This window comes from Myotis myotis, unplaced genomic scaffold, assembly GCF_014108235.1.
Source record: "Myotis myotis isolate mMyoMyo1 unplaced genomic scaffold, mMyoMyo1.p scaffold_m19_p_56, whole genome shotgun sequence".
NCBI lineage: Eukaryota > Metazoa > Chordata > Mammalia > Chiroptera > Vespertilionidae > Myotis > Myotis myotis.
The window spans coordinates 338,540-358,179 of NW_023416364.1; the positions used below are offsets into that span (position 1 = coordinate 338,540).

The 19,640-nt window shown below is 51.0% G+C and overlaps 1 protein-coding gene and 1 non-coding gene across 2 annotated transcripts; both read left to right on the forward strand.

Moving 5' to 3' along the window:
- The first annotated feature begins 9,189 nt into the window (after window positions 1-9,189).
- Window positions 9,190-19,227, forward strand: CRX (cone-rod homeobox). The gene is given in 5 exon segments (XM_036311568.1): window positions 9,190-9,244; window positions 9,247-9,394; window positions 16,166-16,305; window positions 17,501-17,652; window positions 18,580-19,227. Coding segments are annotated over 5 exon segments (1,143 nt in total).
- Window positions 13,483-13,586, forward strand: LOC118657509. The gene has a single exon (XR_004968026.1). It is a non-coding gene; the product is annotated as a U6 spliceosomal RNA (small nuclear RNA).
- Window positions 19,228-19,640: the final 413 nt, after the last annotated feature.

Consider the following 19,640-nt stretch of genomic DNA (forward strand, 5'->3'; position numbering starts at 1 on the left):
CTCTCCGCTTTTCTCCCGCTTGAATGTGGAACAGCTCTCCCATCTCACCTAAGGTCTCCGCTCTGGAGCAGTGGCGTATTGGTGTCCCCTGCTGGCCAGAAGGCATCACAACAGGTATGTGGACACCCAGTCTCTCCCAGTCCTACGGGTGCCCCTGAATGAACCCCATCTTTGATCTGACCCAACTGTGTCTCTTGCAAGTTGTTCACTGTGACAACAATTTAAAAATGGCATTAGTTTAGAGTTATTTCCTGTTTATTTAGAGGAATTTCAAGTATAGCATCAAACAATGCTTAAAAAAATATTTTCACACTCAAAATTATGGGCAGATACTGTATTCATTTACTATAAAAAACAGTGGTGACCATTTAAAAAAATCTTTCTTTTTATAGCACTTGATGTTTTTAGGTGGAATAAGATACAGAGAGTTTGAATTTTCTTTTCACGAAATAAAGTCTAGGCCTGGTCTCAATAATGACAGCAATATATTATCTGAGTCCATCGACTCCTCAGCAGAAATTTGACCGAGAGTTGCACCTTAAAATCCCTTGGGAACTTTTTGTTGTTGTTAATCCTTACCCGAGGATATTTTTTTCCATTGATTTTTAGAGAGTGTAAAGAAGTGAGGGTCAAAGAGAGAGAAACATCTGTGTGAGAGACACATTGACTGGTTGCCTCCCACATCCACCCCAACTGGGGCAGGCAGTGGAACCTGCAACCCAGGTACATGACCTTGACTAGGAATCCAACCTGTGTCCCTTCAATGCTTGGCCAACGCTCTAACCACTAATCCACACCAGTCAGTGTCCCTTAGGAGCTTTAAACACACTGGCCCACTCCCAGAGACATGGCTTACCTGGCCTGGGGCATCAGAATGTTAAAACTCCAGGTGACAGCCCTAGCTGGTTTGGCTCAGTGGATAGAACATTGGCCTGTGGTCTGAAGGGTAGCAGGTTTGATTCCAGTCAAAGGCACATGCCCAGGTTGCGGGCTCAATCCCCAGTAGGGGGCATGCAGGAGGCAGCAGGTCAAGGATTCGCTCTCATCATTAATGTTTCTCTCTCTTCTTCTCCCTTCCTCTCTGAAATCAATAAAATCCTATATAATAAAAGGCTAATATGCAAATAGACTGAATGGCGGAACAACGGAATAACCGGTCGCTATGACGTGCACTGACCACAAAGGGGCATGTGTGGAACATGGCAGGCGCTGGCTGCGGTGGGATGGTGGAGCCTGTGAGCGGGGGCGCCAGACCAAGGCGGGGTGCCTGTTGCTGCCATCAGGGCAAGCCTCTGGTGGTTACTGAACATTATTTGCTCCCACGCACCACAGTCCCGCCCGGCGCTTGCACCTGCTGTCGGTGCTGGCCCCACTCGCTCTGTGCCATCAGCGGGTGTGAACAGTGGCGGCAGACCCTGATCGCCCATGAGGGCTTCTCCACCTCCCCCTGCTCCTGAGGGGTGATCGGGGCAGCTGCTGCTGCTCACACCCGCTGACAGCACCAGCCCCAATCACTCCATGCCTTCAGTGGGTGCAAGTGGGGCTGGTGCTGTCAGCGCGTGGGAGCGGCTGCTGGCAGACAGGGGACTGGGGCCACAGTGGGAGGGGCCAGGTGGGGGCTACCCACAGCCATGTGATTGATGGTGCAACAATTTATCTTATTTTATTATTATTATTATTATTATTATTATTAGTGCTATGGGTACGCAAACAAAGGGAAATTCTTGCTCTGGCACTAACCTGGAAGACCCAGATATGGGGACGTTCCAAGATCTGCCTTCAGACTGTGTATATAATGGAAACCTCATGCAGTCATAAAACCTTGGGTTTAAATAACTCTATTACTTTGTTGCTTTGACAAATGGCTTAATGTTTTATAGCCTCAGTTTTTCACTCTGTAAAATGGGGTGAATAATAGCTACCTTTAAGAATGGTGTGAGCATCATATAATACAGCATCTTCCATGGTGCCTGGTAAAAAAAAAAACAAAAACAAAAAACAAAAACACACACACACACACACACACAAAAAAAAACACACAAAAAAACAAAAAACAAAACAAAACAAAAAAACCTGCCTTCAACAAGTCACCACCCTCCTCCATCCTGAGCTGAGGGGGCAGTCTGGATGCTTTCATGGGGGATGGTCAGGGCGCAGCTGGGCTTGTGAGGAGAGGTGGGTGGAGCCTCCTAGGAGATGAGAGAATTCAGGAGAAGGTCCGAAGGGGTGCCGGTCCCGCTGGGGAAGAGCTGAGATGGAACTGAGAAGATGAGGAAGAGAGGGGTCTGGTTCCACTTACTGGCAATCCAGCCGTTTTCTACTCAGCTGGTCAGGACTAAGCCAAACTCTATCTCCGTTCGTTAAAACATTCATTCGCTGATGGTCCTTGGATGCTTGGGGGACCCCAGGGGCACCACCCTCCCTGCTCCCTGCCCAGGGTGTGAACCTGAACCTCATCTCCTGCCTCCTGCCCCCACGGACTCCCCCACCTCAGCTTCCTCTCCTGAGGTAGATGGAAACTTCAATTTCTTCCTGCCCCTCCGACAGTACCGGGGTCTGAATGGAGTTGTGGTTTCAGTGGTTTTAGCGTCAGATAAACAGGAGAGGCCTTCATTACATCCTGGTGGTCTGTCTTCCCCTCCCCCCTCCCCCCTGCGCTCCCCTCTAGAACCGTTCACATGAGTGCCCTCCTCCCCCCGCCAGGCCCCCAAATCGGATCTAATCTTTCTATTCTGGGGAGGCTGGCGGGGCCTAAGAGGATTGGAGCATTTGCTAAATGGGACCAGGACAGGGTCAGAGAACCAGCTGTGGGAGACGCGGGGGCCAGGATGGTTACCAGGGGATGGTAGAGAAAGCCAATGATGGAGAAGGGGTGAGCAGGGCTCCTACCCTACAGGGGTGGGGTGGGGGTATCAAAGGAGGGGGCAACACTCACAGGCTCTGCAGGAAACAAGGCAACCATGCACTTTATTACATTTCCAACGATCAAGCCCCAAACAATGTCCAGAAAAGTTGCAGAGTTTTAACAATTTGAGTCAGGTCCCCGGCTCAAAATTTAGAATCAACTGATAACAAAGTAATATGTCAACCAAATCCTATAAACAGGACAGATTTTTTTTAAATACCATCCAAAATGTTAGACAATAAAAAAGCACTAGAAATAAACCTTCTCGATGATTAAAAGAACACTTCACGAAGACTCCGTAAACAACCCAAAGAAGGAATATTCCACTTCGTTTGTAAAGCTCAGTGGTGTATAAAGATGTCAATTACCGCCAGAAACGTTCATGGACTTAATGCAACTCAAATTAAATGGCCTACGAGGCTGGGCTGGGTCCTTTGGGAAGTTCAGGGGCAGCATCACTACCGCAGAACATGCACGGGGAGCAGCAATTCCGCTCCGAGCCCTGAGAACCCACCGTGAGGTCACGTGCACCCTAAATAACACAGCGAGGATGCGGGGGCCGCACAGGGAACACAGCAATGCCACCTCCCCAAGTTGGATACATGGAGGTGCGTTAACGCTGCAGAAGAGTAACCAGTGGGAAGAACCAAGATGGCAGCGCAGGTAAACACCTGTACTTGCTGCCTCCCACAACCACGTCAAAACTGCAACTAAAGCCCTGACCGGTTTGGCTCAGTGGATAGAGCGCCGGCCTGCGGACTGAAGGGTCCCAGGTTCGATTCCGGTCAACGGCATGTACCTTGGTTGCGGGCACATCCCCAGTGGGGAGTGTGCAGGAGGCAGCTGATCGATGTTTCTCTCTCTCATCGATGTCTCTCTTTATCCTTCTCCCTTCCTCTCTGTAAAAAATCAATAAAATATATTTTTTAAAAAAACAACACAAAAAAAGCTACAACTAAAATACAGAACAACTATCATCCAGAACCACAGGAAAGCTGGCTGAGTGGAAGTCCTACAACTAGAGAGGTGAAGAAAGCACACTGAGACTGGTGGGAGGTGCAGAACGGGCTGGTCCGGCACCCGGGTGTGCTGCTTTTTTAATCAGGAGGGAGACGGCCTCTGTGGAGGCCGCCTGGAGGAGCCAGGAGTCCCAGCCCCACACCAGACCCCCAGCCCAGGGTCCCAGAGCTGGGGAAGGAAATCCCTATGGGCTGTAAAAACTACGGACTGTAAAAACCACTGCGGAGCCCTGACCGGTTTGGCTCAGTGGATAGAGCGTCGGCCTGCAGACTGAAGGGTCTCGGGTTCGATTCCGGTCAAGGGCATGTGCCTTGGTTGCGGGCATATCCCCAGTGGCGGGTGTGCAGGAGGCAGCTGATCGATGTTTCTCTCTCATCGATGTTTCTGACTCTCTGCCCCTCTCCCTTCCTCTCTGTAAAAAATCAATAAAATATATATATTTAAAAAAAAATCACTGTGGATTGGGACTGAGTGACACACAGGCTGCTGGAGACCCAGCTGCTCCTCTTGAAAGGCCACCCTTCCTTGCCCGCCCCTGCGGGAGCCACAATCATTGATCAGTTCTTTGATTGAGCAGCTACTGCACCCAATCCCTGTCGTGGGGGCTGGGAGATCTCAGTGGCAAGGCTGCCTTGGTCCCAAGCTCTGGGGGCTCTAACTTAGGGGGACCCTGCATTGTGTCTGCGGGGGGTCCCCATCACAGTAAATGGTCTCTCCTGTAGACCAGTCAGTGCCCAGGGGTCATCCTCTCCCTTCCCGGTCCTGGGAGCCCCACCTCTCCCACCATCCAGCTGCCTCCTCCCAGGTCCCCAGCGCCCACTCCCACTTCTCCAGTCCATCCTCCACATTTCCCGCCAGGCCCTGGAGTTGGAAGACTTCACACATCCTGGCCCTGACCGTGGTTTGGGGTTGGGCTGGTTTCCCTGTGAGGTGAAGGGGAGATGGGGTGCAGGTGGACAGTTAGCCGATTTCCCTTGTGAATGGATGACCTGGGTCTGGTCTATGTGTCACTGGTCACCCAGTCCAGCCCCTTTGAGCTGCACAGGCCCGTGTCTAAACGTCAGGCTGGAGTCCTTGCTTGTCCAGGGTCTGCTGGGGACTCAGGTCTGGAGACGGGACAACTGGCAATGCTCATCCCCAGGGGACTTTTATTAGAATCCACGGGAGAGACAATGACCTGGGTGATCGAATACAAAACCCCCCAAAACTATGAGATCTCCTTGCTGGATTCAGCTCACCGTCTGAACTGCCTCTTCCCGTGTCAGGGTGGGGTCTCCCCTCACCGGACATGATTTCTGCTTCCTGGGAGCACATTCCTGGGACCTCATCTTCTTGTGCCAGGACCCTTGTGGGGTCAGGGGTCAGGGTAAGCCTGACTCACCATCCAGCAAGCTGGAAATGACCTGAAAGGTCAAAATCAAGTAAAACATATAGATATTTTTATTTATGTCTGGCTCTTCTTTTTGAACTGCTACTTAATGATCTGTAGTGGAAAATACCACAATCCATCAACTCTTATCATCTAGCAGGTTTACACACCTTATAAATGCTGGGAAATGGGCCCTTGCCACGTGGCTTAGTTGGTTGGAGCAAGCAGGTCTTTGCAGGCTCATGGGAGAAGGTGTCAGCTACTCTGTGTCACCTCCTCCTGGAATGTTGGCACTAATTGGCCCAGAGGCTCAGAGTGTCCCCAGGGTGGGAGGGTGTGGAGACCTGGGTTTCAGAAGGTCTTTGGATGCACTTGGCCCTGAGGTCAATTACACTGAAGCCACGGTTAGCCTGGAGCAAGTTGCTTTCTTTTTCAACTAAACCCAGTGACTCAGAAAGAAATCTTGGTATTTAGCTTTGTTCTTCCCATTTTTTCCTCACCTCCCATGCCCAATCACCCATAAATCCTGTCATCTCTTCTTTCAGAGAATGGTCCTGTTGGAATCTACAAAATGCAGCTGGGAGAAATTTTAAAAGACCCAAGTCAATGATGAAATATAACATGGTCATGGATGGGAAGACTCAGTGTGTCTTCGCTGGTCAGGGCACAGACAAGAATCAACCAATGGCCCTGGCCGGTTTGGCTCAGTGGGTAGAGCATTGGCCTGTGGACTTAAAGGTCCCGGGTTGGATTCCTGTCAAGGGCACATGCCTGGGTTGTGGGTTCGATCCCCAGTAGGGGGCATGCAGGAGGCAGCTAATCAGTGATTCCCTCTCACTATTGATGTTTCTATCTCTCTCTCCCTTTTCCTTCCTCTCTGAAATCAATAAAAATGTTTTCTTTAAAAGAATCAACCAATGAATGCATAAATAAGTGAAACAACAAATCGATGTTTTTTTTTGTCTCTCTCTCAAATAAAATGTGTTGTTTTTTTTTTTTAATCTTTTAAAAAAAAAAATGCTGGGAAGACAGTGGTGGTCAGGCAAGCCATGTTCCCTGCCCTCAAGAATTTGGGAGTGTAGCAACATGTTTGGCCAATAGAGCTGTAAATGGATGGACAAGGTCACTGATGCTATTTTATGAGAATATACATTACAATACAGGAAAGTTCATGGTGGCACTATTCACAGCAGCCAAAAAGCAGACACAAACCAAAACCGCTGTCAACTGATGAAGGGCTAAACAAAACATCATGTATTCATACGATGGAATATTACTTAACCATAAAGAGGAACTAAGTACTGACCCTCACTGCAGCATGGGCGAACCTTCAAACATTACTCAAAGTGAAAGAAGCCAGGCACAAAAGGTAATATATTGTGGAATTCCATGTATAGGAAATCCCCAGAATAGGCAAATCCACAGAGTCAGAGGTAGATTGGTGGTTGCCAGAAATTGGGGGGCGGGGAAATTGGGAATAACTGGTTATAAGTATGTGTGGAGTTTCTATCTGTGGTGACAAAAATGTTCTCAAATTGATTGTGGTGATAGATACACAACTCTGTGAATAAACTATAAAACATTAAATTGTGTACCTTTTTGTTGTTGTTGTTAATCCTTACCCAAGGATATTTTTTCCATTCATTTTTAGAGTGAATGGAAGGGAGGGAGGGAGGGAGGGAGGGAGGGAAACAGGGAGGGAGGGAGAGAGGGAGGAAGAAAAAGCAACATTGATGGGAGACACGCTCAACCACTGAACCACACTGGCTGGGCTTCCTATAGACTTTTGAATCAGCTTGTCAATTTCTATGAAAATATCCTTCTGAGATTTTGATTGGGATTGCAGTTAATCTAAAGATAAGTTTGAGAAGGATGGCCATCTTAACAATCAATATTAATTCTTCCCATCCATGAACATGGTATATTTCATCATTGACTTGGGTCTTTTAAAATTTCTCCCAGCTGCATTTTGTAGATTCCAACAGGACCATTCTCTGAAAGAAGAGATGACAGGATTTATGAATGGATTGGATGCGGGAGGTGAGAAAAAAAAAACGTAAATGCCAAGATTTCCTTCTGAGTCACTGGGTTTAGATGAAAAAGAAAGCAACTTGCTCCAGGCTAACCACCACCGGTTTGGCCTCAGTATACTTGACCTCAGGGCCAAGTGCATCCAAAGACCTTCTGAAACCCAGGTCTCCACACCCTCCCACCCTGGGGACACTCTGAGCCTCAGGGCCAATTAGTGCCAACATTCCAGGAGGAGGTGACACAGAGTAGCTGACACTTTCTCCCATGAGCCTGCAAAGACCTGTTAGTTCTTCCCTCTCCTGCATGGCCATCTGCCCTTCCCTGCTCCGGTGGGCCAGGTGGGTCTGCTGTCAGAAGGACCCTTCCACCAAGTAGTCTCCTGACTGGCCTCTGTGGGTCAGGCAGCCCCTCCCTCCCTCCCGGTCCTCCCAGGCTCCTCAAGCTAATGAGTCCTGCCCTGATTCCCCAGCCAGGCTGCTGGCCTTAATCTCTCCCAGCAGGAGGTTCGGGGGAGGCAAGAAAGAAGGGGCCCCTGATGGTGAGACACAAGGTCCCAGCCACAAGGCAGGATTACCATGATTTCATGCACGTATGTGTGGGCGAGCATGTGTGTGTGAACGTGCGTGTTTGGGTGTATGGGGAAGTAGAAGAGACTCATGTGGGGACCAGGAGCTCAGGAAGATATTCATATCCAAAGAGAGAGACAGAGAGGGGGACAGAGAGAAGAAAACAGAGGGCCATAGAGACAAGGACAATCAGAAGTGCAGAACGGGAGAGGTGTCTAGATAGGGAGAAAGAAATGAAGAGAGCCTGGCCGATGTGGCTCAGTGGTTGAGTGTCGACCTATGAACCAGGAGGTCACAGTTCGATTCCTGGTCAGGGCTCATGCTTGGGTTGTGGGCTCAATCCCCAGTGTGGGACATGCAGGAGGCAGCTGATCAATTTCTCTCTCTCTCTCTCTCTCTCTCTCTCTCTCTCTCTCTCTCCCCCTTCCCTCCCTCCCTCCTCTCTGAAATCAATAAAAATAAAAAGAAATGAAGAGAAAGTTAGAGAAAGAGAACAAGAATCAGAGGAGGAAGCAGGGAAGAGAGAAAGAAACAGGAAGAGAGACTGGAGCTTAAGAGGTTGGAGAAAAAAGGATCGAGGTACCGAGGGTGGACTGGAGTTACAGGGAGAGGTGGACAGGCATAGAGAGACACAGAGGCGGAGAGAGACAGATGCACAGATGCCAAAACCAAAACACAGACAGACGGAGTCACAGAGAGAAAAATAGAAGGAGAGAAAGAGAATAAGAGAGACCAAGGCAGGAATGTAGGGTAAAACCGATGAAGATAAGGGACCGGCACAGAAATGGAGAATGAGAGAGGGACACACAGGCAAATTGGCAGAGGTATAATCTGAGGCCCAAAGAAAAGAGAAACTGAGGCACAGAGACCCCAAACAAAGACCATTGACTTGGAGGGAAGGAGGGCGGGAGAGAGAGAACAAGCAAGTGTGAGAAGTTGATGTCTGGAGATGAAGACACAGGAACGTCAGAGACGAGAGTGATGGGGGCTGAGGCCAAAAAAGGGAAACAGAGGCAGAACAAGAGCGCAATGGAGCAGAGCAGAGATGAATTCATCGGCAGACAGGCTGCTGGGAGAGAAGGGGTGACCCAGGAGAGGGCCCCAGAAAGCCCTGCTTCCTCATTTTTCAAATGGCCTCTCGGGAATCCCAGCATTTTCCTCCTCTTTCACCAGTAAGTCCTAAGGAAGAACTTGCCCGAGGAGTGGGGGCTCCTGGTCACAGGCAGGAGCTGGGCCCCCCTTTCCCTTCAGCCCTAATTGCCAAGATGTCATGGTGGGGAGAGGAGGGGATTAGGCAGATGGGTGCCCCTCCCCCTCCCAGCCAATGTCACCTCCCGGGGCCCAGTCCCCCACCCAGGCCAGGATTACCCTCCAAGATCCAGGCCACATGGCCAATGACATCACTGCCAGCCGGGGCTTAAAGTCTCCCCATGTGAGGGGACCCGTCTCCTTCAGCCTCTGCCATCTGACAACTGTCCTGGACGTGGGCCCTGTCCCTCCATCCTGAAGGTGAGTGTCTGCGGGAGCAACTGAGGGGATGGGGACAGAAGCCGGCAGAAGTCGGGCTCATTGTATTCCAGACTGTTTCCATGTCTGATGGCAGAATCCCACGTGGAACAGAGGTTCCACCTGACGGAGGGGGACCCTGCTGGGTTGTGACTGCAGCAGGAGAGAATGAGGGTGGATGGGACGGGGGGGGGGGGCATGGCTTGGGGACACTGGAGGAGTCAGGGGCAATGACACCACTGAGCTCTCTCGGTTCCCAGGGCTGGGGCCTCTCGCCCAATTGACGGCACCTAGCGCACCTCCCTGTGGCATTTTCTTTAAAACTCCTCACCGCCTGAAACTTCCTCATCCTTTGTGCGTTTTTCCACTGACCACCTGTCTCCCCACGGAACCTGGGTTCCCTCCCATGCCTGGCATGTGCTGGGGATGCCTAAGTATTTGTTGAATAGATGGATGAGTGACAAGTAGAACTGAGGCCACACAGAGGGCCAAGGTTTCGGGGCTACAGGAGGGAGGGAGGGGAGACTGAGAGAATGAATGCCCAAGGGGCCTTGGGAAGGGGACGATTTGGGGGTCACAGTGCTGGTGAACTGCTTACGTGGGGACCTCACTGCGCCCAGAGGCTCTGGCTTTCCCAGGTTCCGTCTCGGGTGGTGGCCCATGCGCCTCCAGTCCTGGTCCCACGGATGGAGGAGCTCACGGGCCATGGAGATCTGAAGAAGGAGCACCTGGAATGAGGCTGAGCTGGGGGAGCCCTGCCGTGGCTGACGTGGAGCTCTTGAGTCTGGGAGGGAAGCCTGCCCTTTCTCGCTGTGCAGCCTTGGGCCCTTCACGTGCCCTCTCTGGGCCTCAGTCAGATGAGCCACGGCAAGCCCGTGTCACTGGCCTCATCCTGCTTTTAGGGGAATCCCAGGTAGATTTGAGGGTCAAGGGCAGGGCTCTCTGGGTTCTGTTCCTGGCTGTGCCAGACACACCTTGTGTGACCGTGAGAATGGGCAGAACCACACTTAGCCTCAGTTCTCTCACTGGAGAATTGGACGCCCGAGCTCCGTGGGGTGGTGGTGAGTGTCCTAAGAGGCCGTGTAGGTTGGCGATCGGGAGGGCGCAGGCTCAGGGGACAGGCGCTGGCTCTGCGGCCGAGGTGCGAGACGGGACTGGGACTCGCTTCTAAGCCTCATTTTCTCCCTCTTCGACGTGGATGATAGCGATGTTTGCACTGGATTATTGTTCCCAAGATCTTGTTCTGAGGCCCTGGCTGCAGTGTCCGAGCAGTTGGGCACCCCAACTGGAGGTTGCCCGGTTGTGGCTGCCGGACCTTGGGGTGGGGGCCCTTCCTCCCCAACCTCAGCCTCAGTTTCCCTGACTGTAGAATGGGATAATCTCCCTCCCCACCTGTCAGAGCACCCACCCAGGTAGGAGCCTGGACCCAGTGGCTGCTGAACCCCAGGAGCCCCCAGCACCTGCAGGTGGGTCCCCAGGGCAGGGACAACGGTCTACCTCTTCCTACTCTTTGGGATCCTGAAACATCGTGGCCTTGAAGTTCACCCGGCAGGCTGGTCACAGGGCTGCTGCCTGGCTCGTGTAAGTTCTAACAAAAGGCAAACGTTGTTGTCTGAGCTCCGTCAGGCCAGACACAGCCTCCGGCCGAGTGGCAGCCGAGGGAAGCAGCCCTGACATCCTGAGAGCTTCGGCTGCCTCATTGCCAAACCCAGAGTCTTCAATGCGTGTCCACTACTATTCTTGGTGTTATTATTTTTTTGAATATTTTATGTATTGACTAGAGAGAGAAGAAGGGAGAGAGAAAGAGAGAGGAACATGGATTTTGTTATATATATATATAGATTGATTTCAAAGAAGAAGGAAGAGAGAGAGAGAGATAGAAACATCAATGTTGAGAGAGAATCATTGAATGGCTGGCTGCCTCCTGAACGCCCCCCACATTGGAGATTGAGCCCGAAACCCAGGCATGTGCCCTTGATTGGAATTGAACCCTGACCTCTTGGTTCATAGGTCCATGCTCAGCCACTGAACCTCGCCGGCCGGGTAGTTCCACTTAGTTATGCATTCATTGGCTGACTCTTGTATGTGCCCTGACCGGGATTCGAAGCCACAACTTGGCGTATCAGGGCGGCACTCTAACAACAGAACTACCGTGCCAGGGCTTGTTGTTATTATTCTTTGCTCAAATCTTGTCCGCTCTCTGAGGAGTGGGCAAGCCCAAGTCCTGGAGGTCATTATCATTATCAGCTGCTTGATGGGGAGCGAGGCTCACATTCCCTACCCACAGGATGGAATCCCAGGTTTTCCGGAAGGCCAGCCGCTGGCACGATAGCCCGGCAAGGATTCCAGGGTGAAGACGCTGGAAGTAGATGCTCTTGTTCTGGGCCCAGCAAATTGTCTGGAACCGGACACGTTCATGATTCTCCGTGTTTCCACTCTCTCTGGAGGTTCATCATTGCTCCCTGGAGAAGAGAGAGAGGACACAGGGAAGCCGGAGGTGGGGGGTGGTGGGGGGGGGGGGAGGGAGGGGACTGGAAGAACAGGGCCATCAGGAATTCTCCAGGAATCCCAGGGCCCCACACACAGCCTGGGCGAGTCCCGGCACCTGAGCCTGAAGATGTTCTCATCTGTAAAATGGGGACATCCTAGTAAAACAGGTTCTACCTCCATGGGTTGTGCTGAGGCGTCGGTGATATCTCCACAGAGAAGGCTTGGGTGTGAGTGATCTGTGGCTGTGTAACAAGTTACTCCCAAACCTTGAAGCTTAAGACGGTAAAGGTTTATGATGGACAGTTTCTGAGGGACAGGAGTCCAGGAGCAGTGGGACTGCCTGGTTCTGGCTCAGGTGACTCAGGCCGCAGTGTTCAGAGTCCCACCAGGGCTGCGTGTCTGAGGGCTTGACTGCGGGCTCGTTCCCATGGCTGTTGGCAGGAGGCCTCGGTTCCCGGCTGCACAGATCTCCCTACAGGTGGCTTGAGCACCCTCCAGGGAAGGAGACAGTTGTGAAGTCTCGCTGTCATTTCTGACAGCCTGTTAGTTGCACACATCAGCCCTGCTCAGTGGGAAGGACGGTTCAAGAGTGTGAAGACCAGGGTAAAGATGATTGGGTGCCACTAGGACACCAATAGAGCCTTATGATTTAACTAGAGGCCCGGTGCACAAAAGTTCATGCACTCAGGGGGGTCCCTCAGCCCAGCCTGCACCCTCTCGCAGTCCGGGACCCCTCGGGGGATGTCCACCTGCTGGTTTAGGCCCACTCCCCGGGGGATCTTTAGTCGGACATCCTTAGCGCTGCTGTGCAGGTGGGAGAGGCTCCTGCCACGGCTGCTGCACTTTCAGCCATCAGCCTGGCTTGTGGCTGAGCAGAGCTCCCCCTGTGGGAGTGCACTGACCACCAGGGGGCAGCTTTTGCATTGAGCGTCTGCCCCCTGGTGGTCAGTGCATGTCATTCATAGCGACCAGTTGTTCCTGGTCATTCTGCTGTTAGGGTCAATTTGCATATTACCCTTTTATTATATAGGATGTTACTGTTTCTGCTGTTACTATTACTAGCACTCAGGCCCCCCCTCCCCAGGACCTTCCTATCAGGTTCTACGTAACCTTAGTCCACGTTCCCCCTTGATTGCTCCTTCTAGTCATGCTGGACACCTTGTTTCTCCTCCAACAAGAAAGAACCGATCCCAGCCTCCAGGCCTTTGTGCCTGCTGTTCCCTCTGCCTGGAACAGCGTGGGTCCTGAGATCTGGCCATGGCTGGCACGGAGTCCTTCCCTTGGCAGCACCAAGGTCACCCCCTTACAGAGAGGTCTTCCCTGATCTGAATTAGATGCCTCGCCCTCACCCAGAGCTGCCATTATGATATCACCCCTGTTTAGTTTTCCTCAGAGTTCTTGAAACTCTCTGAAAGCATTTTGATTTTCTGAGGGGAAAAAAAATCAAATCTACTTCCTTGTTCACTGCCCATTTATCTGACTGGAACCTGGAAGTTCACTCCCATGAGAACAGAGAGGCTGTGTGTCTTGTTTCTTGTTGCACCCCTCATTCTCAGAGCCGGGTGAATGCACTTGCTTTTCCAATATTTATTGGGGTGCTCGCTTCGGCAGCACATATACTAAAATTGGAACGATACGGAGATTAGCATGGCCCCTGCGCAAGGATGATGTGCAAATTCGTGAAACGTTCCATATTTAAAATGTATATATTTATTGGGGGTGCTGGGAACACAGCAGGGATGGAAATATATCTCGTTCCTGCACTCGAGTAGTTGACAGAGTTGGGGGAGACAGATGGGTAAACAAACGTCTGTGTGTTCTACTTAATAAGTGCAAAGTCCTGAGGAGCAGGAGAAAAATGAGCCTGTGTGTGTGTGTGTGTGTGTGTGTGGGTGTGTGTGAGAGAGAGAGAGAGAGAGAGAGGGAAACATCCAGCTGAAGGTTTGGGGTGGCCCCTTCCTAAGAGGTTATGCTTGAGCTGAAACGAGAGGAGGAGGGGTTCGCTACTGGGGGGACTTTGAACTGGGGACAGGCATTCCTGGCTCAGGGAACAGCATGTGCCGTCCCTGGGAAGCTGCGAGGTAACCTTAACAAGGGCAATAAAGGCCTGTGGAAAGGTTCTCATGGTTTTTTTCTTTATTTGCTTTTGTTTTGGTTTTGGTTTTTTTTAAGTTTATGGTTGCTTTTGTTTTTGAAAAGGTTACATGTATATATTGGTTAAAAAGTAATCCAGCCCTGGCTGGTGGCTCAGTGGGTTGGAGCATCGTCCTGTACACAGAAAGGTTGCAGGTTTGATTCCTGGTCAGAGCACACACCTAAGTTCCTGGTCAGGAGGCAACCAATGGATGTTTCTCTTTCACATTTCTCTCTCTCTCCTCTCTCTCTCTCTCTCTCTCTCTCTCTCTCTCTCTCTCTCTCTCTCTCTCTCTTCCTCTTTGTCTCAAATCAATAAACATATGTTTGGCTAAGGATAAAAAAAATCACAAATGATATGCTGTATACCTGAAACTAATATATTGAATGTCAACTGTAGTTCAATTTTTTTCCAAAAAAAAGAATCTTTTTTCAAGTTTTTAAAAATATAATAAAACTAGAGGTCTGGTGCATGAATTCATGCACCAGTGGGGTCCCTCAGCCTGGCCTGTGGGATCGGGCCAAAACCGGCTCTCCGACATCCCCTGAGGGGTTCCAGATTGTGAGAGGGCACAGTCCAGGCTGAGGGACCCCACAATTGGGGCTGAGGAGGGACTGCGGGAGGGCTCCAGGGTGGTCTGGCCCATCTTGTTCAGTCCCGATCAGCCGTACCCCAGGAGCAAGCTAACCTACTGGTCAGAGCATCTGCCCCCTGGTGGTCAGTGCACGTCATAGTGAGCGGTTGAGCAGCCTTAGCATATCATTAACATATTATGCTTTGATTGGTTGAACGGATGACTGGATACTTAACATATTAGGCTTTTATTATATAGGATAATAAAATCGCAAATGGTAGCATGCTATACATACTGCTCAGAACCATATTTTTGAGTATATATATTGTATATGTATATCTTATGTAACTTATGTTATATTTATTATGGTAGTATATGGTCTCTAAAATACACACACACTCATCCCTATTTTCAAATTGTAATTTAAAAATATTTCAAAATCTTTCAGACACATATGTAATACACACAGGTGAAAGGTTTATTTAAGTCATTAGGGACCAGCTACTTCTGAGGTGAATTCAAGGAACAGAGGTAAACATAGTTATGCATCCACCTAACCAATCGATACATACAATTGCACATACATACATTCATGCAAACACATACATACTCATCCCTACGTCCATCTATCTCACCTCATACACACACAGATATATTCATCCACCAATACATGCCTAAGACGTGGGCGTGGAAGAGCAACACCCGGTGCTTTAGTGTGGCCTTCCCGCAGGGTGACACGCAGCTGGTTTGGGAACCTTTGGGTTTGATTCTGGGCGCCCCACATCTCCAGAAACCTGCGTCCCACGCGACCGGGACAGCTGGTCACCTGCTCTCCCTGGTTTGCGTGAGGCTGGACATCTTTTCCGGGGTCCTAGAAGGAAAGGTTTTGGTGAGGGAAAGGGCAGGGTCAGACTTTTTAAAGGACAGAGTAGGAAGAAGAACTTTTATTTATGGTGTGTGTTCACAGCTTCAGCTCTGCCCTACACACAGTCTTGGTGACACTTTTTTTTTTTTTTAATTTAAATTGGTTTTACCAGTATTTTTTGTTGCTAGTCCTCACCTGAGGATATTTTTTCCATTGACTTTTGAAAGAGAGAGAAACATTGATGTGAGAGAGAGAGAGACACATAGATTGGTTGCCTCCCACACACGCCCCAACCAGGGCTGGGGACCAACCAACAACCCTTGGGTGCACAGGACCAACGCTCTAACCACTTTGCACACCATCCAGGACACCAGAATGTTTTAAAATTTATTTTAGAGAGAGGAAAGGAGAGAGAGAGAGAGAGAAACATGGATTGGTTGCCTCCTGCACGTTCCCCGAAACCTGGGTATGTGCCCTGATCAGAAATGGAACCCCCCCACCTATTGGTGTACAAGATGATGCTGCAACCAACTGAGCCACACCGGCCAGGGCTCAGTGAAACTTTGGGACCCTTAGCAGCAGGTCATTTTTATAGAGGGGAAACTGAGGCACAGAGGCAAAGAGACTGAGGCAGGATTTGAAGCCAAGCCTTCCTGTCATCACAAGGTAGCAGGGGAGAGTTGGAGTCCCACCCACCCCTTCTCTTGCAGGCCCACTCACCTGGTCCCCGGTGTCCGCGAAGATCATGATGGCGTATATGAACCCGGGGCCCCACTATTCCGTCAGCGCCTTGGCCCTGAGCGGCCCCAGCGTGGATCTGATGCACCAGGCTGTGTCCTATCCGAGTGAGTATAGCCCTTCTCCCCGACACCCGGGCTGGCCTCCTCTTTTGGGGCCTCTGGGGTCCCTTGCCCTCAGGAAGACGATGGGCACCCACAGGGGTGACGTCAGGCCCTACTCCATGCGGCTTGGAGGGAAGCGTATGGACATTCCTAGAATGTAGGACGGTGGTTCCTTCTGGGATGGTGTTGGGGTCAAGCCCCAGAAGGTCCAGGGGTTCCCAAAGGTGTAGACGGAGGCAGCGAAGAAGGAATGACACAGAGACAGCGTTCAGTTGATCAGTAGCCTAGCCAGGATCTCCAGCCAAATTCTGTGTAGGCTCTCTTGCCATGTTCTCTCGCTAGATTCTCCAGCCAGGTTCTATCTGCTATTGTCTTGTTACATCTGTATTTATACCAGTTGATTTTAATCCTATCAATCTCTATTCCAAAGGTTAGGGTGTTTCTTATCTCCATTCCAGGGAGTAAAGATTATGTAGCTTAAGCATGATTGTTCGTAGTTAAAGTGATTAACTACCCACCTGGCACTTAGTTAAGGGGTTTTATTCCCTCCCTAACTCCAGGGAAAAATCCCTACCTGAGGAAACAACCTTTCTTGGAGAGGTGACCTTGGTTAAAACACATAGCGCCAAGAAGGGGAGCAAACATATTAAGAACAGTATGCCATATACGCCAGGTCCCTTGAAACATATGCTGTGCAGATGTTTCTTCCCTGCAGCGACTGTGTCAAGCAGCAAGGATGGACCGGCTTCCGGCAGGGTGGGGGAGCGGGGAGCGATCTGGACCGGAGACCCAGGGTGATTCCAATCTGTTAGGGAAGTGAGCTCTCCATTTGGGGGCATTATTTGTTAGCTGGGCTTTTTTCCCCCATTAAATTGAACATTACAGACCGTGATGGGGGAGAAATGGTTGGATATCCACAACGTTATGTCTTAGTGCCTAAGGAATTTTGGAACGGAACAAAAAAATAAATCCATACACCTCCCTGCAAGGCTAAAGACAGTTCTCCTCAGGGTGAGGCATGAGCCCCAATATGACAGGCAAAAGGGGGTCAGAGGGAGGCAGAGGGAGGTCTAGATGGTCAGATGAACACCCAGGAAGGGCTTCTTGGGGTCCCACGCACCCTCAGGGCCTCACACCAGCTGAGGAAGAGAATGGGAGGCCCAGTCACCTGAGAGCTCCATTGCTCCCCCTTCCCAAGGCGCCCCAAGAAAGCAGCGGCGGGAGCGGACCACCTTCACCCGGAGCCAGCTGGAGGAGCTGGAGGCCCTGTTTGCCAAGACCCAGTACCCAGATGTGTACGCCCGCGAGGAGGTGGCCCTGAAAATCAATCTGCCGGAGTCCAGGGTTCAGGTGGGATTTCTGTTCCCTGGGCCCCTCCCAGCCCTTCCTGGGGCCCAGAGTGCGGGGAGGAAGGAGAGGTCCCAGAGTGACCGCCACCATCAGTCGTAAAGGGGCCTAAAGTCCTCACCCCCTCACTGGCCTTGTCTCTCCCACTCCTACCCCTCCCACTCCACTCCAGCCACTGGCCCCCGTTCCTCCTCTAACACGCCTGCAAGCACACTCTTGCCTCAGGACCTTTGCACTCTCTGTTCCCTCTCCCTGGAATGGCTACTCCCCATCACCTGTTCAAGATCTTTACCAGCCAATTAAGTCACTGTGTCAGTCAGTGAGACCTATACCAACGGTCAGATTTACAGTTGCAATTTTCCCCTCCCGCCAACTCTACTGCTCCCCCTTATGCTGCTCAATTGGTTCTTCGATAGTATTTATCACCTTCTAAAATACTCTGCGATTTACTGGCATACAGTTTATAACCTGTCTCTCTCAGCTAGAATGTCAGCTTCACTGATATAGAAGACGGTTAGTACATGTTTATTAACTGATTGAACGGATGAATATATATGTGTGTGTTTGGATGATTGTATGCATGTGCACGTGATTGGATGGATGTGTGTGTATGTGTGCACAGTTATATGTATATCTGTGTGACTGTATGTATGCATTGGATGGATGAATGTATTTATGTGCATATGAATGACTGGATGGGTGGACAGATGTGTGTTTGTATGAACGTATATATGTACAATTGTATGTATGAATGGTTGGATGGTTGGGTGGTTGGATGGATGGATGGATAGAGTGGCCCATATCTGACTGCAAAGTGAAGAGGTATGACTCTGGCGTGTCTCACCAATAAGCAGCATCATTTCTGAGCACCATGAGGGCCTCCTCCCAACTCACCTCCCCCCCCAACCGCACTCTCTTCTTACCCCCCAGGTTTGGTTCAAGAACCGCAGGGCTAAGTGCAGACAGCAGCGGCAGCAGCAGAAACAGCAGCAGCAGCCCCCAGGGGCGCAAGCCAAGGCTCGTCCTGCCAAGAGGAAGGCGGGCACATCCCCAAGGCCCTCCACTGATGTCTGTCCAGACCCCCTGGGCATCTCAGATTCCTACAGCCCCCCTCTGCCTGGCCCCTCAGGCTCCCCCACCGCGGGAGTGGCCACTGTGTCCATTTGGAGTCCAGCCTCAGAGTCCCCTTTGCCGGAGGCCCAGAGGGCTGGGCTAGTGGCCTCAGGGCCTTCTCTGACCTCAGCACCCTATGCCATGACCTACGCCCCAGCCTCTGCTTTCTGCTCTTCCCCCTCAGCCTATGGGTCTCCCAGCTCCTTCTTCAGTGGCCTGGATCCCTATCTTTCTCCCATGGTGCCCCAGTTGGGGGGCCCGGCTCTTAGCCCCCTTTCTGGCCCCTCCATGGCACCCTCCCTGGCCCAGTCACCCACCTCCCTGTCAGGCCAGAGCTATGGCGCCTACAGCCCTATGGACAGCTTGGAATTCAAGGACCCTACAGGCACCTGGAAATTTGCCTACAACCCCATGGATCCTCTGGACTACAAAGATCAGAGTGCCTGGAAGTTTCAGATCTTATAGAAGCGACGTCTCCACCTCTTGTTTAAGTCTCCTCCCTGAAGCTTAGGTACTTGGACGGCAGCTCTGAGAAAGCAGCAGGAGCCAGCCATCCTGCCAAAGGCTGTGGCCACTTTGACTTCTTGAGCAGCTTAACACAACACAGTCCACCCCTTTCCTCCCTGGGAGAGGGGCTCCTTCAGCAGGGCTCAGTAATTCTCTCAACCCAGCACCATCTCACTCCGATTCTAACTGGCATTTTCAAACATGAGCCCCAGACTCCAGAAACTGGCACTGAGAACTTGCCCCGAGATGAAACGAAACCAAACTCACAGTTGATTTGGGGGTAAGGTTTAGGTTGGAATCGAGATGCCCTTGAACAAACCAGTAGGGAGGTTCGATTTCCTAACTTTCCATTTTAAACTCTTCTTTAGCAC